This window comes from Alosa pseudoharengus, unplaced genomic scaffold (assembly GCF_046254945.1).
Source record: "Alosa pseudoharengus isolate Yale_2024_CS ecotype anadromous, Long Island Sound unplaced genomic scaffold, YU_APseudo_1.1 YU_APseudo_1.1_scf_11, whole genome shotgun sequence".
Classification (NCBI taxonomy): Eukaryota; Metazoa; Chordata; class Actinopteri; order Clupeiformes; family Clupeidae; genus Alosa; species Alosa pseudoharengus.
Genome location: NW_027468576.1, coordinates 18727904 through 18754985, shown reverse-complemented (window position 1 = coordinate 18754985; position 27082 = coordinate 18727904). Strand labels below are relative to the sequence as shown.

Below are 27082 nucleotides of genomic sequence, written 5' to 3'. Positions count from 1 at the left end.
CTGTCATGCTACTACGGATGTTTAACTGTGTCTGATCTTGACCTTTCATAAGTGGGAGCTTCTCTGCCTCCTACATGGGACCCAGTGGTCCCTGAGGAAACCCCAGAGGCGAATGTCTTAATGTTTAGGCAGTGAGTGGAACATGCCCCTGTCCATCCTACATCAGATCTATTGGGATCGCCTGCCGCACCTCTATTCTTTTCATGGGCCACTGTGGGCATCAAGCACACGCAGTGCATGATAACGCGGTCATTAATGAGCTGGTGGTTCTCAGATGGCCCAGAAATAGGACACTTGTGGGCAAGTAGTCAGCACGCTGAAAGGTGTGGTCTGTGTGTACGTGTGTGTGTGTGTGTGTGTGTGTAAATGGAACTGTGACTGAGGAGGCGCTGTTATAGCAGCAGACCCAACCCTTGCTTACTCAGTGCTTACATGGAGGCACATCACTTGTTTACTTCTAAAGTTTGTTCGTTTTGGATCATTTGTAATTCTCAGAGGTATAACTTTGCTTTGTATTCTGTGTCATAGGAATTTCTTTTTCTAATATATTTGCTACCGATGGGGTAAAGTGGCCTACTGTGTGGTGTATACGTATCTGGCTTGTCTGGTCATGATCAGTACAGATGGCATTCACCAATGAACCTCTACTGCCCTCCATTAAAGTAGCTGAGAATGACATGAAGAATGACATTCTGACCAGCAGGAGGCAGTATGATGTCTAAAGGAGTAATGGCTACCATGAGATTTTCCAATGATGACTGACTGGGCAGTGCAACTGAAGATGGAAACCGAACATAACTTTCACCACAACCAAACCAGTTGGCCGTTACACAGGCCAATAACATGGGCTATTTTAGCCAATTTATCATTGACATATGTTAATCATCAAACTCTAGGGACGTATGAAGATAATATAAAAACCTGCAAACACAAGGATGTAATGGCTTATAAGTTTGGTGCATTAGTCAGCAACAATATGTTCTGATGACCCTGTCACTGGTGCACCACAGCACTTTCGTATCAAGAGAAAAACTTAATTGTCAATGAGTGTCTCTCTTTGCCTCCTCATAAACAAGGACAATTATTTTGCTAATGATTCTAAGGGGCCCTCTTGAATGATTGATATTCACTAAGGAGGAATTAATTTAATATTAATAGAGCATTAGGCAAGATAAATCAGCTGTACAGACGCTGCCCTCTCCTTGATGGCTAATAGCTAGATTGATGGCTGTCGTCATGCATGTCCTTGATCCCTCCAATCCACTTAATGCTTTTTAAAAAAACACCCCAAAATTCATCTGTCCATTACTAATTCATAAATGTTTTTAATTACTTCTATTTTTCATATTAGAGTCAGCAAAGCTAAATCTTATTCATCTTTAGCCTGGCTTATCTAAATAACTGAAAGTACACTGAGGATAAACACAAACAAACAAGCAAGCAATCTGTCATACAAGTGATTCCAAAACTTTTCCTGGCAAGACCTTTTGACAAAAAACCAATAAACAATAATAACAATAACAATAAACAAAACCTAGCAAGGTAAATAACCTGACCGATGCCTTGATGGAGATTAACTGGATATACCCTCTGGTTTCTCAGACAAATACAGAAAACTGTGTGTTGGTTCACTTCACCATGCAGTACTGGGTTCACACTGGAGGAGTTGTTGAGGGACGAGCAGGACTAAGTGGACAAACCCCACTGCAGTGATGGGAGCACAGCCATGCAGTCACGTTCTGCCGTCGGAGTGAGACATAAAACCGAGGTCCCAAATCTCTGTGGCTGTAAACAGACCACAAGGCACTTGTGTAAAGACTAAGAAAGGTGCTCAGTACAGCTTATTTTAATTCAAGACCCCTTTTAATGGTCCCTAACACAGCCACTAACCAGTCTAATTATCCATTGTCTCACCTCTATAACAAATACAGACAATCTGTGCTGGGTGTAGTGGTGCAGGAAAAGCATCATCATCTTTGTAGTTTAAAACCCTGGTGGTGCTGGTGAGGTGCTGGTGAGGTCACCATGTTATATTATGTAAAGGCTTTGGCTGATAGAAAATAATCTGGTTTCATTCATTCATTCAAATTCATTTGTTTACTTGCTGGTTATATAGGACATGACTACATGACTATTTTTACATACACATAATAAACTTTATCCAACTTCAAAAAAGCTGTGGTATATTGGTAATTAATATATTCTATCCATATTCTTTGCTTTGTAGCCTCCGCTGTGTCTGTTGGCTCCTGATTCATACATTACACATGCATGGACAGATGGCAGATCTGTGCTTAAATCTGGCTGATGTACTTTCATAAAATGATAATTCAACATGCTCACACAGACTGCATCAAGTCACGTCACCACTGCATCAAAATGAGCGTGTGTATGTGTGTGTCCCACACTGTCAAACCACTTGACTTACTCGATTCTGCCCAAAATAGGAATTGCATGTTTGGATAGACTAGTAGTCCTCCTCCTCCCGGAGAATCCCTTAAATATGTAATGCAATGATTTGTTTAAAAGGAAATACCTGGTGCATAACCAGAGGCGTGTGTGAGCTCCCAGCAGATTCTACCTGTGACGCCTACCGTCTGAGCACTGTATTTATACCTGATAAACTCACAGCAAAATTAATGGCTACTTGCCCCCAATTAAGTGACATTCCTTGGTGGATTTACTGAGCTCATCTTCTGGCATTATCAGACAAAATGATATCAGGACAGGACACTTCCTACTGAAATACCGCAGGAAGAGAGGGGGGTTGCTGAGGACACCTGCCTGACCGAGTGTATAAATTTGTTAATGGGACGATGTCACTAAACTTTTTTACAAATGGCTCTCCCACACCCTGAAGCTCTGTGAAAGAAAAAAAAAAAAAACCTTGTGCGGATATTAGGCATCTACATCATAAATCTTGGAAAGTTACAATAATTTGCAATTCACTCCCTCATCAAAGGCAATATTACCCTAATTTATTATCATCCAGCGTGCAGGGCGCTCTGAGGCTGTGCAGATAAGAGTTTATCAGGAGGCGGATTGATTTTCATTAACTGATTGTAATAAAGATGAACTGCCGGGCTTGCACACTGACCAAGAGCCACACTTTATTGTAATTGGGCCAATTTATTTCATGAGCCAGTGGTTCTACTTTTTTTTTAGTCCACCCTCCCTTACAGCTGGATACCTCTCTTCCCATCCCCCTCTATGCTCTTACCAAACACAATATTTCAACACAGTTCATTTACCACACACCAAAAAGGATGATGAGACTGTCAATCACCTGCTGTCATTTAGTAGATTTGATACGTTCAAGGTGTTAAGGCAAGGCAAGGCAAGTTTATTCATATAACACAATTCATTCACATTGGTAATTCAAGTGTAGGTAGATAAATGTTGGAGAAATTGATTCATAAATTGACAAATCTCTTATGGCAGCCATGAAAATTGGTCCTTTCTCTACCTAATCTTCTGTCACTCAACCGTTTCTCATATAATGTTTTATTAAATAAATGTGTTTGAACTACCCATTAAAATGTTTAAATGACAGTATACAGTCATCCAATATTGTGGGTATGTATACATGACGGGGCGCAAAGAGGAGCTGGATATCCAGTTTGTACTTTTATTGTAAAATTGAAAAAAAGAGAGAGAAAGAGAAAAGCCCAGTAAGCATTTCTTTTTGATGCATACATATTTTTTCTCAAACATAACAGATGAATAAAGTCATAGAGATCAACCAATAAGTTAAATAAATAATAAATTAATAAAATAAATAAATATAAAATAATAAATAAATAAATGCTCAAATACATTATTGGCAAATAATGAAATCATTGTCATCAATATGAAATAATGTAAGCAGCAAGTATTTGAGAAATATTCAACAGGAGAAAAATGTTTGGTTTCTCAGGCGATTACAGAACACATCTTCTCTTTTTTCATAAAAAAGGTACTGCTCCTCACTTCAGTTCACCATGCTGTACTGAGCCCATCCTGCAGACAGATGGCGCTCTCCTCTTTTAAAAAAGAAAGAAATGTAAACAGCCTCCTCCCTCCCCGGATTAACACTGAAATGCCCAACTCACTCACATAAGCTCTCCGTCTTGACAACAGATTCAAATACTCTCGATATATATACTGTTTTGTTTTTCCTTGTGCCGAGAAGCCAGAAGTTTACCATGATCTTATAAAGCGAACCCACCCCACCCTCCCTTGCCCTCCCATCAAAGCCCGCCCTTTGAATCCAAAATGTCCCTGTGCTGATTTTCCCTTAATATACAGATTTCATATCTATAATAAGCTACTGTCCTTAGCATACAAACCATAGTTAAAGAATCATATTGTTAATACGAGTAGTACCATTGTTATACTTTTAATTCCCTTCCCACCCCCACACCCCTTACTGAGCATGCTCCGAGATTGAGTGGGCATCATGGATTAAAAACAAAACAAAAAAAGACATGAAGGCAGGCTGAAATAATCATGTTTAAAATGATCTCGAGTGGCAAACATGAACCAACATTTGCACAATGCTGCTAAGGGCTTCTCTAAGAATGAATGGTGGCTGCACTGCTGTCGCGATTGGTAGCACCTGTAAACTGGTTGCTGATTGATATAAACAGACGTCATCCCCACAGACAACATGGCATGCTATTTTTTTCAGGGTGAAATTATTTCATCTTTCAAAGCTATTAAACTTCAGACGTTCTTGCCATATTTAATTTGTATTACCCCTGCTGTTACGTGAGGGCCAAATTTAATTTGATTTTAATAATTTAAGTCTCACATGTTGAATTTCTTAAAGGAGCTTTTGTGCACATTGTTATTAGGGCCCTTGTGCCCAAAGGGTGTGTGTGGATATATGTGTGTGTGTGTGTGTGCGTGGGTGCAAGTGTATGCCTGGCTATGTGTATGTGAGACTTATTTTTTCGAGATGAGACACAAGTGGAAAAATGAGGTGGGAAATAAAATTCAAGTCTAATAAATCCAGTGAGTCTTAAATATTGATGTTTCCCGTCTCTTACATACTTTTACATGCCTCTGCACAGGCTTGCCCGTGACCGCAGAGGATCAATTTTGACATGTGTGCAAATTCTCCCCTTATCTACGCTAAAAAGCAATATGTCATTGTTTGTCAATGCCGAATGTTGGTATTTCATGGTCACTTTGGGGCACTGGCTCAGTCAATTTTGTTTTTCTCCCTCTCTCTGTAATTTTGTCTTTTGTAGAGCGGGGGGAATCCGAATGGTGTTTTTGCGACGCAGCATGACATGTTTGCAGGGGTGCGTGACGTGAAATGTGAAATGTCATGGACATGGTCTCGTTGAGGGATGTGCCAGTGGTCTGGATGAGTAGCCCCAACACCTGCTGGAGGTGGTGGAGGGCTGCTTCCCCCACTCCAAATGAGGAATGAGATGATGGCCATCGGGTAGGAACAAAAATAGAGAGCGGGGAAATGGTCTGAATCAGAATCTTCCTTTGGACTTCACCCGTGACACACACACACACACATATTCTGAGCTCTACGCGTATCTATTGACTTAATGAAGGCATCTGTCAGATTTTTAATGTAGCAGGACTGTTTTGTAAATGAGGACACTTTCAATGTCCTTTGTCCCTTGATAGTTTGTCTCCGTCTGTACCCTGGTACAAATGAAGGTCTGATTTCTTCATCTGCAGGCTTTCATTCTCCATCTGAACTCATCAGTCCGGGTGATAGAACTGGCAATATGCTGGGCAATGCCGTAGATCAGCATTGCCATCAAAAGCCAATAGACTAAAATGAGAGGCATCTAGTACCTAGTATAGTGCTATACGCATTTTAAGCAAGGGCAAGCATTATTTGTGTTATATATTTCATCGACATTGCCCAGTAATATTGCAAAGAACATTCGCAAGTGTATCAGCCTTATTCCTGTGTTCGTTGGTCATCCGTCTCTGTTTGCTCTCTGTATCTGTCTTGTGCAGTTTCTTTGAAGGATTTTGTATGGAATCTCCCATATGGCGAGCTCCAGTGTGCTATCATAATTAATATATGGGTCACTATAATCACTGATATATATGCCGTAACAAAACGAGACAAATTGCTTTCTCTTTCATTCCTATATATTTCCCTGTCTGCAATCTGCATAATTTCAGCTAAATAACCGCAATGCATATTTTTGGGAGTAATGCATTTAAAAGGCATCCAAACAAACTGCAACATAACAGCTTCAAGCACTGCTGGGTGGCATTACTTATCTACACTGTGAATGTGTGTGTGTGTGTGTGTGTGTGTGTGTGTGTGTGTGTAGTGGGGAGTGAACTCCGTCAGTCAGTCAATTAATTGGAAATGCCAATGTGTAATTGATTGTGCATCTCTCGCCCTGCCGAGTGGCTCCCTATCTGATCAATATTAGCATTATCCTAATCATGCCGTGACTCCACTCCCAGGTCCCCGTAAACTGATGGTCCCTATTAAAAGTTGATGTGCTTGAAAGGTGGCTGGCTGCTGTGACCAGCGGGAGACTCTCTTGCAGTGCCCGGGGTTGGCCAGCGCCTCACCCTGCCTGCTCCGAGATGCACGGACGGTCATTTTTATAACCACCGTTCTGGTAATTTGTGTATTTTATTAACCCCTTAAGGATGTTACAGTCCTTTACTACAGTCTAACCCCCTTACCAACACCTCCCCCCCCCCCCCAATACACACACACTATCCGACTTCCCCTTGTGGCGTTTTTATAACTGTGCTTTATTGCCAGATTATCAGTGCTTTTATGACGCCGCCTTTGTGTTCATGATGATGCTCGTCTTTGGCGTGAAAACAAAGTGATTAAACATGTCTTTAAATAACTCCCATTGTTTGGGAATGACAGTGTTTAGGGGATGGCGTTACTGTAAGTGAAAAGCAGTAGGTCCCAGATGACGAGGTGCGAATAATGAATGCTTAAGGCTCTTTTGTCCCTGCTTTGTTTGCGAACAGCTCTGTTATTTCTTTCTTTTTTTTTTTTCGTCAGCTGCGATCAGTTTCTATGCTCCCGCATGCCTCCGAAAGGCCCCTGAAAAAAAATATCCCTTTCACTCTAAACCTGATTGAAGATGAGCCGCGGCTCGACAGTGACAGCTTTTATATCACAGCGTTGAGGAGAGTGACCTTGTCTGAGGGGGTGACCCAGTAACGCACCGGGCCACAGCCCTCGTTTGGAATGTACAGACTAAATTAGAACAGACAGACAGGGTGAACAGACAGACAATGAGTGACAGTCACGTGGTTCTGATGAAGTCCAGAGTTAGAGTTCTGCATGGGTATGATGAGGGAGGTACGAACGCAGGTCTGAACAAGCCCACAATCTCTAACCCACTTATTCTACTCCACTAAAATATCATAGCTTTTTAAAATATTTTTTTCTTCTTTTTTTCTATTTTGTTTAAATATTCTGAAACCCAGTAGCTATAAATGTAAAAGGAAAAGAAAACAATTCCTTTTCCTCATCCAACCTGAAGCTAGTATTTCTTCTTAACGGTAACTTGTTATATTATTAGTAGTAGTTTGTAGTATTAGTATCATTAATACTATATATTACTGTTGAACAATAAAAATGTTTGGTCCTTTGGTCCCGTAAGGGTGAGAGATTCTCAGTTGTACTGTTGCTAATGGAAACCTCTGTGACCACAGAACGCTGTTGCTCTGCGTTTGCTGAGAGTGATGGTGAAAGAATAGCGGAAAGAGGGAAAGAGAGAAAGAAAGAAAGAAAGAACGCCCTGCAGTGGGACTGAACTTTCTTTTTTTTTATCCATTGTATTTTTCTTGATCTTCAAGTTTAACCCTCATTTGTCCTGTAGAGTAAAAGCCACAATCGCCTCTTCCTTTATATATATTATATGTGTATATAATACGTATATAGAAATCTATTTGTTGTTCTTGCTGCTTTTTTTTTGTTTGTTGCTTAATTAACAATTCAAGTCTCAGCGAGAGAGAAAATTCTGTAGCTCAAGAGTTCGCATCTTTTCAGATTTCACTTGGTCTTTTTTTTTTTGCCCTGTGCTGCTGATGCTGTCGGATTGTAGTCCATCCACGTGCTGCAAACTCCTGTAGTGCCTCCCGCCTCGGCAATGTGTCTTCGTAAGGAAATGCTGATATGTCTTTTTGAAAAAATCCCTTTGCATTTTTTGTACTTGTTTTTTTTTTATTAGTTTTCAAAGAAAAAAAGTTGTAACTCCTCATGAGATTTCACTTCTCAAAACCTGGGAAGAGAGACAGATCGAGATGTTTCAACATGATTGTTAAGTTTGGCTGTCAGATGCTGGAAAGACAGAAAGATTCAAATAGCATTTTAGAATGTTAGTATTCTCTACGGTAGCTAGCTAATGCTTGACAGACAAGTCAGAAAATCGACCTAAAGATATCTAATGCTTCACGGTCCATACCCCACACTTGATAGTGATTCTCAGTTCTATGAAAGCATACAAGTGCTAATAACTTGTTGCATGCATGCACAGTTGAAAAGTTTAAAGTAGGCTGACCTGTGCTCTTGCAGTGGAAACTGTAGAAGAGACTGTCAGTATGGACGGCTGGCGTCCTTCGGCCGTTTTAACTGAACTTTCAACCTCTTCATCCCGATCTGAAAGCCGTTCATGGCCTGGATCGCCGCTTGTGCACTTGCTGGGTTGTCGAAACTCACGAAACCTGTGGGGATTAAAAGAGAGAGAGAGAGAGAGAAAAGTAAGAAAATAAAAGGGTTCAGACGCAGAGCTCTGAGTCAGAGGGACCAGAGAGAGAGAGAGAGAGAGAGAGAGAGACAAGAGCACAACGAAAATCTGGGCAATGAATTTGCTCAGTCATGCGCCACAGAAATAACCCTGCTTTTTGTAAGACTATTTTTCTGCTGGTCACATACATTACGGCTTAGCCATACCCCCGTTTTGTGTTGGACAGCCGTGTCAAATGTGGCTAAAGTTCATATTGAGACTGAGACAGTATCATTGCTGTACTTATTTTGAAAAAGTTGTGTTGGAAAGGTTGCTGAACAGTGCTGTGTGAATTGCTGCAAGCCAATCAAGGAGAAAAACGATACATTGCATGAAGGTAAAGACACATTTCCCAGACAAATGGCAAATAGCCCAAAAAACATTCCCCTACATCTCACACTGACCACCCAGTTTCCACTAATAGCCAAAGCCTAGAGAGCAGTGACCAGAAACTGCAGCAGAGTGCGGCTCCGGTGGCGCCACTTCCTGACGTCTGGAGTGTCATTAAGGGCGGCTGATGAAGCATGTCAAACAGCGGGGCCTCTCCCTGGGTCCCTGGCTACCTGGACGAGGGGAGGCTCTCTGCCGCCGAGCCATTAGGGGAGAAGGGTTATGTGACACATGCATGCCAAGGATAGTGTGTGTGTGTGTGTGTGTGTGTGTGTGTGTGTGTGTGTGTGTGAGTGTGTGTGTGTGTGTGTGTGTGTGTGTGTGTGTGTGAAAAAGAGAGAGTGTGTGCGTGCGTGTGTTGGGGGGGCACTAATACTGATGACAGGAAAGGATGTGGATTTAAGGCAGCTTAAGGAAAAGGTGATGGCTGCGGTGGGTGATTGGAGGAGCTATCCATGTCAGTTTTTCTCCAGGCAAAATCGGCCGCGCTACCCCCGCCCCCCCTTCCCTCTTCCCCTGCAGATTAATTACCCCATAGAGCATGCATTCCCCAGATGTAACATTATGCTGTAAATGCATTGTGCTTTAGTCAATACCACAAATGGGTCCTTTCTCATGAATTTATACGTTATTAAGTCCCCCCGGAGACCTGGATACAATCAATTTTTGTCCAGGAAGGTGCTGCTCCCTGAAGCGAAAACAAATGTTGATCCATAATGGTCTCTCGCCCGTTCTCCTGCCATGCCTGTCTGCCTGCCTGCCTGCCTACTGCTGCGATTTGTAAAGGCCAGAGCTGGGCTTTTGGAGGAGGTGGCACCGTGCGTTCCGGCGGGAGGCCGAGAGGGAGTCGACAGATCCAGGAGAAGACGTGAGTCAGACCTAGTTCTTTCCTGATATTGATGTGAGCAGAGGTTAAGGAGCGGTGATCTGTACACTGATATAGTTATACAGACGGATGAAGTTTTTAGGTCACCCTTCACCGTGAAATAGCTACTGGGGCTTTGTGGAAATCCATAAAATTCCCACCCACTGCTCTTGAACTTTTGGGGTGGAGGGAGCGAGAGTGAGAGGGAGGGAAAAATCATTGGCGAGCTCGCAATATATAGACATTTATTTGCTTTGGACGCATGCCAGAATTTTGATGTTTTTCGAATATTTAAGTCATGACTACATATGAAAGAGTATTGATTGGCGCAGGCGTCAAAAATATTGCATATTCAGCAGGCTGTGCATGAATCTCCCCTAATTCTCCATGCATTTTTCATCGGGCAGCTGTCGAGACCCACCGAAGCATTTGCTCTGGTTCGTGGCTCTGTCCATGAAGACCTTGGAGGAGATGACAGTCCCGAAGGGCAGGAACATCTGCATGAGCTCGTTATCGCCAAACTCTTGTGGCAGGTGGTAGATGAAGAGATTACAGCCCTCGGGTCCTGCAAACCATTAAAAAACAAACAAAACACACAAACAAAACGACATCCGTCAGCTTCAGAATCCATATCTGCTGTTGACATAATAAGTGCTTATGGTCGACACACACTGCCATATTGCATTGCGGCTATTTATAGCAAGTTATACCCTCCAGCCAAACCCCCACCCCCACCCCCGACCTCTACCTCTACCCATCTCTCCACAGGGGCGAGAAGTGACTTTTCGCTGTCAGGATGAGTGGACATCAAATCCACTTTAGTCTTGGCTCCACATTACCACAATCAATAGCTGTTGTGAATGCGATATGCCACCCGTTTGAAATACGGCCCCGCAGACCTATTCCGCCCGGTGATGAATGCAGCACCGGGCCCCCGGGCTGGACTCGGCGAGCGCGGTGTCGTCGGTCAGAGAAAGAAGAAAAGGAGTCTCTCACCCTCACCTTCTCGCTGTTGCTGCTGCTGGATGACCTGTGGGGCCTGTGGCAGGGTCTGTCCGATGGGGGTCAGTGTGGTGGCGGGGTAGATAGCTATGGACAAAGAGAGTGGACAGAAATGGACTCCTCATGCACTCGACAAACACTGAACCTCTATGACTTTGCTGCTAGAGGAATCAAGCAAATAGTGGTTCTGCTAGAGGTAAAAGCAGCATGGCTGGTTACAGATCCATTTTGTGCTCGAATGATGGAAATGAGCTGGAAAATGTGTATTGCAATGTTTAACTGTGTATTGTGGTGTTTACCTGTGTAATGCAGTGTTTACTGTCTATTGTAGTGTTTAACCTGTGTATTACAGTGTTTACTGTCTATTGTGGTGTTTAGCTGTGTATTACAATATTTACTGTCTATTGTGGTGTTTACCTGTGTAATTCAGTGTTTACCTGTGTATTGCAGTGTTTACTGTCTATTGTGGTGTTTACCTGTGTATTACAATATTTACTGTCTATTGTGGTGTTTACCTGTGTATTGCAGTGTTTACCTGTGTATTGCTGAACTCCGGTGAAGGCTTGCTGAAGGGTGTCGGCGGCGGTGGGGCTCTGGGTGGAGTACGGTGGGAGGCCGTTGGTGTAGACGGCCTCGACGGCTGGGTGCCCATTGGGCTGGTGCGGGATGCCCGTGAAACCGTTGACGATCGGCGTGACTATGCTTGGCACGCCCGACGTGGTGATGTTGGCTGGCGGTGAGCTGAGGCCTGGAGAAGTGCAACGGAGAGAGATAGATAGAATGGAGAGATAGATAGAGAGAGAGAGAGAGAGAGAGACAGACAGAAAGAGAGAGGGAGAGAGAAAGTAGTGTGAGAAATGTATTTCAGTGAACAAATCTCTTGTGTTAAGAGAGTTGAGAAAACACACACATCCCACACGCAGGTGCTGGACCATATGACGTTAAGACAGTATGCACATTGTTATCTCATGTAAGTAAATGTAAAGCATTTATCAAAAAACACAACATTTGTTCAAAGTCAAAGTACAGGTACTGTAATGGGGAAGTTTAAATAGCATGACATGATAGGAGCATAGAATAGCATAGTGAATAGCACACATCATGTGAGGTGACTTCCCCTCAGTTTTAAGTGGACATGCACAGTCACAAAGGCAGATCACAAGACCACTCAAGCCATCCCCATCTCTCCCCTACCCCCCACCACCACCATCAAACCCCCCACCCCTCCACCCATCATCATCACCCCCCCCCCCCTTCCCCCTCCTGTCCCCTCTGATGATGGGAGACTGTCACACGCTGGTACTTCTGACATCCCGCTGGAGAGAGGGAGAGGGAGAGGGAGGGGGAAAAAAATGGCTCCTGTGAATGATGGCCCTGGCTGTCACGTCGATGTGACACCCCACTGATTTTAAACACTCGTATGATGAAACCTCCATGCAACCTCTGTTCATTTACAGGGCTGGCACAAGAGACGAGCCAAAAAACAGACAGTGTGGATAGATGATACATGTTCATTATTTATAGTGGAAGTGCTCGTGATGAGAATACAACGACACTTGAAACGTCTGTGTTTGGTTTTTTTTTGTTTCTTTCTCTCGCCTCTTTTCTTTTTTCGTTGTTGTCTCGGAATGTAATCTATTTTGATGAAAGTGCAAAATCAATCGACGGATGGGCAGTGGCGAGCCAGTGAGCGCCTGCGAATATCTCGGATGCCAGGCGGCTTTTCGGAGGAGTCTGGTGCCGTGGACGTGCATCACTGCAGGCTTAAAAAATGGATCCCTCAGGATCACCTTTCAATCTGTGGGCTCGCGATGCGATTGGACAGGAAAGGCTGGTTGTCACGGAAACCCTCAGGCATGCTGTACTCGCAATCTGCTCCCGTAGTTAAGACCCTATAGAGAAACTCTCTCTTCTCCAGGGGCACACACACACACACACAACCACACACACACACACACACACACAACCAAACACACACACACGCACACACACACACACACACACACACACACACACACACACACACACACACACACACACACACACACACTCACCCACTCACTCACTCACAGCCGAGCGAGCAAGCAAGCAAGCTCCATGCTCTGATGTATGCAGATAGGCTCGGGCTAGGATATCCAGCGGAGGGGGGTCCCCTATACACTGCACATGTGTGATAGGCCAGGCTTCCCACTGTGAGGGCCGTGCCTGTAGCATGTAGCTCTCTGACAGGCACACAGCCCACTGCTGTGACCGGGGGAATAGGCAGGAGCCTGGCGGGAACTCTTGTCTTTCTTGCACTATTTCCCCCCCGTCCTTAAGCCCCTCGCAATTGTTTGTTTCCTGTGGACCTGTGATGAATAGACTGCAGCTACAACCCCCCCCCCCTCCCATCTCCATCACCACCACCTCCTCCAACCCCCCCCCCCCCCGGCCCCATCACCAACTGCTCCACCAGGCTCAAGAGGCTGCTCTCCAGCTCTGCTATACACTGTGGCTCAGACAGATGTCTGCTGGACCACACACACACACTCTCTCTCTCTTTTTCACACACGCACTCACACACACACACACACACACACACACACACACACACACACACACACACACACACACAAACACATACACTCTCTCTCTTTCTCACACACACACACACACACACACACACACACACTAAGCGGAACTACAGAGCTACACTGTACAGGAGTGGGTAATGCGGCCTCTCCATCATCAGGCAAATTCATTTTCCTAAGCTTAGAGCCCTGGCCAGCACACGGTGGGGTCAGTGGGCGGACGCGTCCCTCCACTGATAAGGAGCCCGGGGAAGGAGATTATAAAAGTCACCGGCTGTGAGATTGTGCTGCCGGGAAAATGATGGACCTCGGTGCTGGGAGGGCCCAGGGCACCAGGGAAGAGCCAATACTGCAGCCAGGGCTCGGACTACAGTGTAATGTGATAGAGAGCAGATACTGAGGCGAACAGGGGCTTTAAACCCAGGGATCGCCACTGAGAGGACCTGTGAGAGACCGATGAGAGAGTCGGATTGAAACTATCGAGCGTACTAAATGGTGTAAAGACATGCTAATGACTTGTGGATACGACATGCTGGCCATGAAATGTGTTTATTTCTCACTGTTTTTCAACACATACCAATGAACAGGGAAAAAAAACTATTGTTCACTAGATCTAAGCTCTCTCTCTCTTTCTCTAAAGACTGAAAGTATTTCACTGAAACTGAAATTCTTTAGAAATGTATTTGTCTAAAATAATTACAAATACTAAGCAATGCCTCTATGCCTTCTATACCTCTGCCATAGAAAACCTGCCATTAGAAATGTGTGTGTTTCTGTTGACAGAGGCTCCCTTTCTCATAGCTAGGGCAAATAAAAATGCCATCCAGTAGCCTAAAGGGAGATACACTATAAAGCACTGCCCACGTCTCGTCTATTTTCCCCTCTCCCCGCACCAGCTCCATTAAAGCCCACCTGATTTCATGCCACAAAAGTATAATTGCAGACTGTTTTCAATGCAGGATCTACTCTCGGCAGAGACTGCTCTCTGAAGAATGGCTTACCTCACTCTGGGCAGAAAATGTGTTTACCAAGCTAAATATACATTTAAATCAACAGCACCAGACCCATCGAGGACTGCATTTTTTCTAGGATGCCCCCCCCCCCCCACCATATTGAGGTATTTCTTGTTTTCATTTCAGCTGGTTATATCCTGCCACTGCAACCTTTTAAGACAGCCATGATGGGTTTAAAAAGATGGCTATTGCACCAGATTCTGACACTATGTCTATGTAACCAAATGCTACAGTGTATGTGAGTAACCAGAAATAGAAAACTAAGAAAATATATACTTTCTGTCTGGATAAAAATAGGCGCATGGTTGTTTATGCTATGAGGTGCAGCTGGAGGGATGATCTACAATGGGGAACCTAATTCGAAAGACTGTCCTAATGGTAATTGAGTTGAAACTGTGAGTAAGCTTTTATTTTATAGGAAGTAAGTCAACTCCAACCACTCAAACAGTAACCTTAACCAACTGTAACTTGACAATTAGCGACTGCACTTTTTTCCAGGCACAGATGGCCACACAGGAAAAACAGCTATGCTGTTTTATCAGCATCTGGTCCACTGTCTTCTCTCAGATCAGGAAAGCTGTGATGTGGTGCCTAAGAAGTTGCTTTGAATTCCTGAGCATCTTTTTTCATATTGACTATGCAAACAAAACAGGAACCATGCCTTGTGCTAACTAAGTGCTAACCTTGGCCATAATTATGTTGTAAAGGTCAAGCCAATAACTGGACTGATGCTCCGATCCAGTAAGGGTGCCAGTTTAGATGTCATATATCTTATCTGTGGCTTTGCAACATAGCTTTTAGCCCCTCATCTTTCAACAGGGCAGAAGGGCAGAAAGACAGACAGACACAAAGAGAGAGAGAAAGAGACAAAGAGAGACGAGATAGATAGATAGAGATAGAGAGAAAAAGATAGATAGATAGAGAGAGAGAGAATGAAGAGAAAGTGATACCATGTCTCTGCAAGCCCCCTGAGCCCATTCCGACTCTGAGGAGAAGCCTGATTACAAAAGTTCCAACTCATTTGATCGACACGCACGCTGACAGCCAAACCCCAACCCCCCCACCCCCACCCCACTCCCCTCCTCATCCCGTTGGGGTCCGCCACGCACCACCATTTCATTTTTAACTCTCTTTGTACCTCGAGAGGACCGCACCTGCCGAGCATTATTTTCAAAAAAGCATCATCATGCATCATTGTGGAGCATACACACCCTAATCAAGTCAACCATCTGGCAAGCCGCTTCTGCACCACCAAACTGAAATGCTTTACATCTGTTGATCAAATGGAGGTTGCCATTGTTTTCCAAGAGCCCCCTCAACCTTTTGGGCTTTTTGTTTTCACTCGGGCACGGGACAGAAGCCTTTCTGCTTTGTGCCTCAGCCCTTTTCAATCAACGTCGGATAGCTCGGCTTGCGAGACGTTGAGGAGGGGAGAAAAGAAAGAAAGAGAGAGAGAAAGAAAGGGAGGAGGAAAGAAAGGTGGGGAAATAAAGCCGGGGATTCGGAGGGGGGCTTGGGATGCAGTGGATGGTGCCCCTTAATGGTTTGTTTGTGTTTATCCTGAACTCAGTGGCTCTGGCAGAGGAGGCTTTCATGGTTTGCCTGATAGGGTTTCCTTTCTGTTTGATTGTTCTGCGATACAAATAGTAGAGAAAGGGATTTATCAATCTTCAAAAAAACCAAACACATAGTGTGTGTGTGTGTGTGTGTGTGTGTGTGTGTGTGTGTCTGTGTGTGTGCTTGTGTGTGTGTGTGTGTGTGTGTGTGTGTGTGTGTGTGTGTGTGTGTGTGTGTGTGTGTGTGTGTGTGTGTGTGTGTCTGTGTGTTTGTATTTGTGTGTGTATGACAGAGAACGAGAGCGAGAGAGAGAGAGAAAGAGAGAGAGTGTGTGTGTGTGTATGTGTGTGTGTCTCCGCTTACTCATAAACAAGGTCCTAACCTAACCTTTATTGGTGTTATTTTTGAACATTTGCATCCACTGCAGTTTCAAAACCCTGCACACGGCCCTGTGCTCCACTCCTCTATGCGTGAGTCATGTCCGCGGCACAAATGAAGTGGGGGCGTCATTTAAAGAGAAATTACTCCAGCCTCCTGTGTGTGAGACACCAGTGAATGACTGAAAAGGGGTACAAAAAAAACGATTTCTTATTTATCCCAGTCCTTGAAATATTCTGGGAAAGCCACACACTCTCAGAAGAATTAATAATGCAACGGATTCCGATGGGTTCAATAATAGAAGGTAATCTGCAGAGGGAAGACACTATAGAGCCATGTCCGATGAAGCACGTTTGAGTTCACCAGAAACCGCACACCACAGCGAGCCCCTTTCAATTAAGTGAGTGCAAGAAAGGCCAATTTACAAAGCAGTGCACGGCGCATAATGATATGACATTGATTCCAGTCAGACTCAGGATCACTCATGCTGGAGCATGCTGGCTTTGAATAAAATTGGTCGAGCGGCATGAAAAAATGACATGACATGGTTATGCATCTGAGTGGGGGTTTAAGCAGGAGGCAACATCATTCTGTCAAAACACCACGTGTCAACATAATTCAGTTCAAATCTGCATTTGGGAATAGATCATATTCACAGATAAAATAAGTCAAAGAACAGCATTGTAATTTTTCTAAATGCTTCTTCAAAGTAAATATATATATATATATATATATATATATATATATATGCGTAAATATATATGCATGGTATATGAGCTGCGTATGTGACATTGTATAGTCTAGTTCTGCAGGATACTATTATGATATTCTGCTGTTTGTTGGATTAAATATTTCCACCCGATATCATGCTAAACTTGTTTCTGTGAATCGTGCTGTCAGATGATCTCTGGTAACAACTTTCTTCAATGTCACTTTTCTTGGAAAAGTGTCACTTTTAGGAGGGAAATAAGGTCGAGCTGTCCCTACAGTGCATTTGTGTATGCGTTCCGTCTCATTGGAATGCAGAAACCAAACTGATAATGCAGCAAATTTTGCCCAAATCAAAAACAAAAGAGGACTGGATTCTGTATTATTCATTATGTGAACTGTTACGCAGAAGATCCAGACATTTCTCTCTTTTCCAGAGAGAGAACACGCGCGCGAGAGAGAGACAGAAAGAAATATCGCTGCATAAGCAAATGTTGTACAGCAAACCTCAAAGATGCTCAGGCTCCCTTTAATGTGTCTGGCTGGGATACTGAGGGAATGTTTGTAATGGAAAACAGAGCGGATTGCATGCATTTCTGATTTCAAAGCTCAAGGTCAACACGTTGGTAAATTAAAATATCACACCTGCATGACTTCTTAAGCGGGGCTCTGATTCAGTCTCCGCATTACTTAGACGTGTAGAAAACTTTGATATGCAGCATCATCAAACTTTGAATTGTCTTTGACAACACATTTTCATCAAAAATTAATGACACGCACATTGGTATTCAGCATGTTAGCTTTCAGATGTGCGCTAAAACTCTATCATATAACTAAATGTCAGATAAAGCAGACATTTTTTGACGGTTCCATCAACAGAGAGCCAAAAGTGAACCCAAAACTCTGAGTTTCGAACGTCTGCGGAGCGACTGATATGACAGATCCGACCATTTTTTCCCTGATCCAGCAATCTCTTGCGTCTACTCATTCAAATCCCAGCACATTATTAATGAAACACCTCTCAGAAAGAGTAAACACCCCTCTCTCTCTCTCTTATGCCCCTCCGCAACCCCAGTAAGCTAACCAATCAGTCAGTCAGGGACTCAGTCAGTCACTCAGTCATTCTACCAACGGCCCAAAGGCGGCTAGCAGGCGGCGCTCGGCTTACCCAGCGAATGATGAAACTCACCCGACACCGGGGTCATGGGGGTGGGCGGGAGGCCGTTGATGTTGAGCGCCCCCATCTGGTGGATCTGTGTGGCGGGGAAGGCCACACTGGGCGTCAGGTAGCCCCCGTGGCTGGCCGCCATGATGGCCGCCTGCTGCTGCATGAGCTGCTAAAGACGGAGACAGAGAGAGAGAGTGGAAGAGAGAGAGAGAGAGAGAGAGCATGAGAAAGACAGGTAGAAAGGGAGCATAGAGAAATAGAGAAAGAAAAGGGCACATAGAAAAAGATACAGAGAGAGACAATAAGAAAGAGAGAGAGAGAGAGAGAGAGATGGAGAGAAAAGAGAAGACAAAAGAGGGAAAAAAGTTAGTGAAAGAGGCCATGTGTTTGATGGATGGGTAGTGCGTGGCAGAGTTGAAGAGGAGAAAAGCAGAGCAGTAAATGAAAAAAAGAAGTGAAATCTGTCATCCCACATTTATATGTCCATCTGCTCTGTCAAAAAGCTGTCATTATCCTTCGAAATGTTTCAATAGCTGTCTGTCGGACTCGTTCAGATGACAAGTGCACATCGCCTGCAATCACGCCCGGGCCCCGATTGAATTGTATTATACGCACACACTCCCCATCTCCATCCTCATTGTGAACGTCGCGCTCTTTCTTTCCCATTGTACCGGGACATGTGCTTGACTGCCACCAGCGTGCGCCGAACAGTGACCTGTGATGTAAGTCCATTAATACAGGACACGCTGATGAATAACCGAGGCTGCATAACTCTGCCCATTTCTCTGGTCTTATCAGGCTGAACTGTGAGCTGTTGGACTCGCTCCCTCAGCCACTAATGGAGTGCTTACAAAACAGACTCGGGCGCGCTGACTACTGTATTTCACTGTAACGGCGCAGGTTTGACAGCCTGCAGGGGAGTTGCAGTTGATGTACAACTTTCTGTTAAAAAAAAAAATGTGTGAAGGCTTGGTTGTGACACCGGCGCAATGTGGCATATTGAAGAAGTACAGATTACAAGTAGTGAAGTATGGAGTATATCAGGGTGTTGTAGTCAAGCACCAAACCTGAGATTTTTGGTCACACAGACTATCTACAGATGCAAAACAATCTGTTAACTACAATTTATGGTTACGGTTAAGGTTAGGCATTGGATTTGGTTAAGGCAATGTTTAGTAACTGTTCAAAGACAATTTGACATTGTGTGACACTGTATCTATGGTTAACTATATATTAAGGATATGATGTATAACATACACAGTATATGGCATCAAGGGTATCATAAAACAGAGATATCAGAACACAAGTCTCTTCAAGTTCATGGATTTGACAATTTGACATACTTAACTAGATGTTACTAGATGTTCCTCTAACATGTTACTCTTGAGCATGTTTATTTGCATTTCCTATCTGAGTCCTTAGTTATCTAGCCATGTGCTCATAACAGCCAAGTCATGCACACTAAAGCAAATAACAGAGAATGGTGGAGCCATGGAAATGCATTGAGTTCTGTTGGTTTGTTCAAATCACAGGGTATGACTGGCACAGCCTATGGCGAGGAGAGGCTTTTGAATGGTTCGGATCTAGTTCCTCTGATAAGAATTCCTTAGCCAACCCACATGGTGCTGAAATAATGAACTGATTGTAATAGAAAGGAATGGGGGACCCACCAAGACTCACAGAGACAGCTAGGCAACTAAGGAGGACTATTTTCCTGATTAGTCACGACTACACACCAGGAGATGCGTCATATTCTACTGACGCTCATATAATCACAGCACAGCTCATTCTTCACAGGTAAATTCAATTGCATGGCCTCTATAAACATGTTTCCATGTTTGTCTTGTGTTTGGCTACAGCAATCTCAATGCTTTACTCTCCATAATTTAAATGAGATGGATGTACATTGCCTTCCTGTCATGAGTGTAAGTATCACAACAAGATGTCCAATTTCAGACATTTTCAGAGAGTCTGGTACGTGACCACTTAGAGATGTAAGATGTATAAGCACTCAGGTTTTTAACACAGCCCTGCATTTGAAGGAATGTGTTTTGGTGCAACATACATTTTTTCTCTCTATCTTTATCCCTCCCTCTATTACTCTCTCACTTTAACCTTCCCTCTCTTTCTCTAGCCCATCTCCCTCTCTCCATAGAGTTTGTACTGATGCCACAGAAATGGCCACTTTCTCTCTCTCTCTCCCTATCTTTCTCTCTCTCTCTCTCTCTCTCACACACGCACACACACAGACAGTAATCCAGCGCTCCCATCCCTGCCTCTTCTCAACGCTCACAACGCCACCATGAGGCACCTGGCTCCCGTTTGTTCCCCTTCTTCTCATAGCTCCTATTTGCATGGAGTCCCTGGGTAGGAAAAGCCAATTATTTTACCTCAATGCCCCTGTCAGGAAGCCTGAAAGCACCTGTCCCGCCACCGAACGGCCGGCTCCTGGCACCCCATCCATTAGCGGCGAGCCCCGCCACTGCTATCTATTAACTCCTGTTGTCATTTGCATAATTTTATCAACGTGACAAATGGGGATCATCCATTTTGCTCCGAATAAGATAAATTGAGCTTTTAGGTGATACAAGACCAAAAAAAAAGAAAGGCGACGGCAACAGGGACCAAACTAAAACTGCTGATAACAGAGAAAACCCCAAACAACAACAAACAGCTAAACAACAAATTCCGGCACTAAGTATGAAGTGATTCTGGACGTCAGTGTGTAGTGTAGCCTGGTGGCCCTTCAAGTGCTCATCAAGATTAGGAGCGGAATGGCTGGGTCTCTTCGGGCCCTTATTACGACTTGCAGTGTGTCACGCTAATCAGGCACTTTTGTGGGCCCCTCGTGCCCGCAAACTCCCATTTCAGTAGGACCTCGAGACTCTAAGCTGACTGGAGCTCAGCCGGCTGCCAGTTTGTCAGCTCCCTGTGAAAGCTGTGGGGTGTGGGGTGTGTGTGTGTGTGGGGGGGGTTGGGGTGTGAGGGTGGGGTTGTGTGGTCAGATAACAGGACAAGGTTGATGACTTCCACAGCCCAATTTCTTGCTTTGCGCCACACAGATAATGCAGCCTTTCAAGGCAGCTCCCTCAGATTGTCATGGATAACAACGTGGCATTCGGTTATGCTTTTTGAGAATTAAACGCAGCAAATTGAAGGTTCAAGCATGTAATTATGTTGGAGTGAAGTCAGCAATATCAATTTGCTTTTGAGGAGCAAAAAAAAAAACATGGTCCAGCTTCATGCTGATAAGGACATTCAGAATCATTTCATGCAATCATTCTTCAACATTTCTTCTTTCATCCAAATATTACCAATTAGATTTTAGAGAAAAAATATTTATAGCTTTTTATTTGGTACATCGCACGGACATTGGTTGGTGGTCAAAATGAGACTAATGGCTTTTCAACCCAGTTTTCATCACCAAAACCTTTTCTTCACCCACGAGATAAAAAAGTAATCATAAATAGGAACACACGAGAAAAAGAGAGAGAGATTGAAAGAGAGGGAGAAAACCTGGAAGAAGTTGCCGAGTGCCATAGCATCCATTTAGTGTCAGGCATCTGCTTTTTTATTGCAACCTGATGGCATTATTCTCCCCTGGTGCCAGCAGGCAATCACCTCTTTATCACATGGCAATTATCTCTGCAGCACCGCTCGGTGGCTCGTCGACTCTCAGCGCTGTCACATGTGACCCCTTCTAGCCAGTCCGGTACGGGCACCGCACAGGGCAGAGTGGAGGAGCAGGAGGAGGGGGAGAAGGAGGGAGATGGAGAGAGAGGAGAGAAATGGAATAAGAGTAGGATAGAGAGAGAGAGAGAGAAAGGGAGAGAGGAGGGAGAGAAAGAGAGAGAGAGAGGGGAGGGGGGAAGAGAGGACCCTTGTTATTGAGGTCCTGGGCCCGCAAATGGCCTGAAACTGCAGTCGGGATGCATGTTCCATTGGGGGAAGGCTACAGACGACGGGCTTGACAGGAACAGGCCGAGCTTGGCGGGGAATTGTCTGTGCTTGAGGGATAAATGTAATCGTGCGTAGGGCTGAAGCATCATGTTTTAATATAATTTCTCCTGGGCTTTGCTCTCAGGGCAGAAGATGGAGCCGGCCCGCCGATTTCGCCGATATTGCTTTGTTCTTGGACTTCCACAGTTCCTGTCACATTTCCAATCTCAGGGAAGGTGTATTATTGATGTGGATGTGGGATATTTAGCCATTTAAATGCACATGTTGGGGCCTAATCATGAGCAATGCTGCTCAGGAGCACTTTAGAGCCCAGAGTAATTGGGTTATTTGGGTGCAATATTTTCAGTTCTAATAGGGGATGATGGCTCGTTGGTATGTATCCCGGGATGTATTCTGCCGGCGTCTGCACCTCGCCTGTCAAAGTAAATTGCATCAAATCAAATTTGAAGAGAGAGAGAGAGAGAGAGAGAGAGAGTAAAAAAAAAACAAAAAAAAAAAAACATACAGACCGAGATGGCCGGTTTGAAAAGTACCATTCCCTTTTTTCGATGGTAGCGTTTCTCAGATAAGGCTAATTTGACTTTAAAATACTTCACTTATTTTTCTGCTGGCAACCTTAGTACTCTCAGGGTAGCCTCAGGCTGAAGCAGCACAGGGGAGAGGAGAGGGGAGAGGGTGGGAGGATTGTGTGGGCATTCTGAAATGCCCCAACAGGGGGCGATGTTAGTCAATACGGCCTCATCACTGGCGTCCATCACTCCCACTCTGAGCGTGCTCAGTCTTCATTAGTGCTGTCTTAAGAACATATTGGAGGGCTTTCAAGTAATTTGTGAGTCATATTAATCTAACGCACAGTTTTTTTGATGATGACTACTGAGTGGGAGAGATCTTTTTGGCCTTTGTATCAACAAGCTGGGCTGTTTTTCAAAAAAGGGGGGTGGTGTGGTGTGTGTGTGTGTGTGTGTGTGTGTGTGTGTGTGTGTGTGAGGGGGGGGGGCGTTGGAGTTGGCTGTGGCAGATTGGGATGGTTGTTGTGTCGCAGAGACAAGGGATCAAAAGAGAGAGAAAAGTAGAGAGAGTAAGAGACAGAGGCAGAGCCACTCACGGACAAGATAGCCACGCTAAGCCCATGGACAGGAACAACCTGCAGCTAAATTGAGGTTTGTTCTTTCGCCACGTATTAGCAGAACCTTTCACTGGGAGGGAGGAGACAAAACACTCAGAGCTGGGAGAAACAGCTTCACAAGTGTGTCCCTGTATAAAACCTACAAATGAGTACTTGTCTGGAGAACAGTTAAGTCTATCTGGGGAAACGCACACATCTCTCTCTCTCTCTCTCTCTCTCTCTCTCTCTCTTTTTTCCTGGGCATGTTGTCAGTGTTGTCTCCCTCCAATTTGTGTTCACATCCCCCCCTCCTCTGCTTTGACTAAAATCCAATTTACTGGCTGTCAGCTCAGGCCTATAATCCCATCCACAGCCGTATATGTGAAGTGGCTCTTTAATTTTGTCATTTTCTATACTCTGTACATCAGATGTGCACATGTGTGTGCTTTATGTTTGGCTATATTTCCGCGGTGACGCGGGCGGAGAGGATACACAGTGTTCCGTCTTCCAGGGGAGGAGAAGACGGGTGGCTGGGCTATTGAGAGGCAGTTTTCATTGGACAGAGCCCTCCTGGGGCAAAAAGGCATTTAAAGATGCGGCGGAATCCATCGGCTCCCTCCCTCCCCAAATTCCATTACCGTGTCCTCCACCAAAAAAAAAAAAAAAAACAACGTTGAAAAGCACTTTCCTCTAAATTTAGTTTCCCCTGGATGTTGACACAAAGTCTATTACTTGATTGTCTTTTGGAATGTATTAAACAATAACACTCCTTAGAAACCAATAATATGATATAACTTAGACATTTACCAGATATCTGCAAAAGGTGTCGCAGCATTCACTGTATTGATTTCTTTCTACTACTTTGTTCCCACGGTTCCTCTGTGGCTCCGAGACACTATTACAACATTAGCCATTTTGAGTTTCTCCTGTGCATTTCCTCCTTACAAAAGTGTCAAATACAATAATTTCTCTGCTCCACAGGAGCAATAACAGTGTGACCTCTCTGCCAGAATCTATTCTAGTGAATTGTGCTTTAATTGTTTCAATCGCCAGGTTCTCTCTCTTTTTGGTCAGTAAATCCCGACTGCAAATCAATTTGCGTTTTTATGGCGCTGGCCCATTTCAAAGAATGTAAAACTTTCGCTTTTTTGTTGTTCTCTTTTTGCTCGGTAATGAACTGTGCAGCCGAGGTTGGCCGCTGCCGTGGGGGGGAGGAGGAGGAGGAGGGGGAAGAGGGGAGGATGAAGTGACTCAGCCGAAGAGAGAAGACAAGACAAGAGAAGAGAAGTGAAGAAGAAGGGAGAGGAGAGGAGAGGGGAGGAGAGAGGTGCGCAGTCAGTCACGGACTCTGACACAGTAAATAAGAGTCATGGCCAACCTGTGCGGCCCATACTGGGAGAGTCATGGCCAACCTGTGCGGCCCATACTGGGCTCCCTGCAGACCCACTGCTGCCGCTACCGCTACCACCGCTACCGCTACTACCACCGCCTGTACCGGCTCCGGAACCATTTGCATTTCCCCACATTTCCTGGGGATGGGCTGCATTTCATAAATGCTAATGAAGACTGGAGTTTTACTGGAGAGTGCACAGAGAGAGAGAGAGAGAGAGAGAGAGAAACGGCCTCGCAATTACTCAGGGACGGTCAATTTGCACATTTCATACTGGCCCTCCACTGCCAGTGCTATGAAAATGAAAACGAAATGGATAAAGCCCTCGAGACCCACAGAAGCCTCCACAATTAATTCTGGCATTTATAAAGAGCAGGAGACAGAGAGGGGGAAATCTGCCCATGCATATTGATATAGAAATGAATACATTTTGTTTGTTTCCCATGTGTTGTTGCATAGGGGCTCTGCGTCAGTGTCCATGCCTATGAGGCAGCATTGTGAGCGAGCGAGTCATGGTCGGGGCTTTGCTGTCCGTCAGTGTGGGAGAGTGAGGTGGGTGTGTGTGTGTGTGTGTGTGTGTGTGTGTGTGTGTGTGTGTGTGTGTGTGAGAGTGTGTGTGTGCGAGTATGTGTGAGTGTGTGTGTGTGTGTGTGTGTGTGTGTGTGTGTGTGTGTGTGTGTGCGTGCGTGTGTGTAAGTGTGTGTGTGTGTGTGTGTGTGTGTGTGTGTAAGTGTGTGTAAGTGTGTGTGTGTGTGTGCGTGCGTGTAAGTGTGTGTGTGTGTGTGTGTGTGTGTGCGTGCTGTGTGTGTGTGTGTGTGTGTGTGTGTGTGTGTGTGTGTGTGTGTGTGTGTGTGTGTGTGTGTGTGTGTGTGAGAGGTGGAGAGTGAGGAGGGATGGAGGAGGGAGCGGATGAGTTTAAATGTTGCTCCTTTTCACTTCTCTGCGAACCCGGTGGAAAGTTGGCGCTGCTAAAAATAAAGTCCTGAGCGCTGGCTTCTGGAATATTCTGAGTCATCTCTGGCCCGTGGTGAGGCGTGCAGGCACGAGGAGCGGCGGAGATGACAGCGAAGGCGGTGTGTGTGTGTGTGTGTGTGTGTGTGTGTGTGTGTGTGTGTGTGTGTGTGCATGTGTGTGAGTGAGGTGCGGAGGGATGCGCACGTGGGCTGGGATGAGCTCATCAAAGCATCAGGGTTGGAGGGGAGGGGTGAGGGATGGGCTGGGGGCACATGTGTGTGTGTGTGTGTGTGTGTGTGTGTGTGTGTGTGTGTGTGTGTGTGTGTGTGTGTACGACTATGAATGAGCACAGGAATGAGCTAGTGGCGAGGTACTGCACACTGGGGGGTGGTAGTGTATATATGTGTGTGTGTGTGTCGTTGTATGTGTGTCTGTGTGTGTTTGTGTGTGTGTACGTGTACGGGAACTCACCGCGTGTGCGTAGGTGCTATAGGTGCTGAAGGGCAGAGCGATGGCGGGGTTGAAGATGCCGAACTGACCGACCATCTGTTGCATGCGGCGGATTGTGCGCTCCTTGTCCGTGTCGGCGAACTTGACCACCAGGCTGGAGGAGGCGCCCTGGGGTAGGGGGAGAGAGTCAGAGCCGCTCTGAGGAGAAAGGGTAAGCACACTTAACCCGCGGCATGGCAATGGACTCACCAGAGGAAAAAAACACCACCACAACAACAACATCAACAACAACACACACATCATCCAGTTATACAAGGCAAGCCATGCTCAAGAAGAGAGGCTCCGTTTGCTCATGTTTAGAATCTATACACACATAGAAGCATGATTATGGATATCATTTGGAAATTACTAGTCATTTACATACTGTGTATCTATGGTTTACTATATATTAAGGGTATGATATATAACATATACACAGTATATGACATCAAGGATATCATAAAACAGAGATATCAAAACACAAGTCTGTTCAAGTTCATGGATCAGGACATCGTGCTAATATATGTCAGACGTGTCTTGTTTTTATTGCTGTCAAGACAGCGGGAAGAACAGTTATGACTGCCATGGACTCCCTAGAATACAAACATATTATGGATGATAATATGTTTATAACTTTGGCAGTAACTTGTTTATTTCACCATAAACAAAGCCCACTCCTACAAACAGGTGCAACCACAAACCCTGGACGTCACTGTAAAATGCCCTGACGACAGACAGCGCTTCAACGACCCTTCTCTACTTAATTTGTGTCTGACTCCCACTTTCGTCACCCACCTC

General features: G+C 44.8%; 1 protein-coding gene across 22 annotated transcripts in view; it reads right to left on the bottom strand.

The window, feature by feature from the left end:
- Positions 1-8545: 8545 nt before the first annotated feature.
- The window catches only part of celf5a (cugbp, Elav-like family member 5a), a 167558-nt gene continuing 149021 nt past the window's right edge, over positions 8546-27082 (bottom strand). For 4 of the 22 annotated variants that reach the window (XM_076276910.1, XM_076276916.1, XM_076276939.1 and 1 more), the window contains 6 exons: positions 26267-26413; positions 18404-18552; positions 11528-11733; positions 10993-11079; positions 10473-10555; positions 8546-8674 (listed from right to left, as the gene is read on the bottom strand). In XM_076276910.1, coding sequence (XP_076133025.1) covers positions 8546-8674; positions 10473-10555; positions 10993-11079; positions 11528-11733; positions 18404-18552; positions 26267-26413 — 801 coding nt within the window. Of the gene's footprint in view, positions 8675-10411; positions 10556-10992; positions 11080-11527; positions 11741-14455; positions 14459-18386; positions 18553-26266; positions 26444-27082 lie in introns of all 22 variants that reach the window. The other 18 variants (XM_076276924.1, XM_076276932.1, XM_076276953.1 and 15 more) reach the window with 8 other exon arrangements.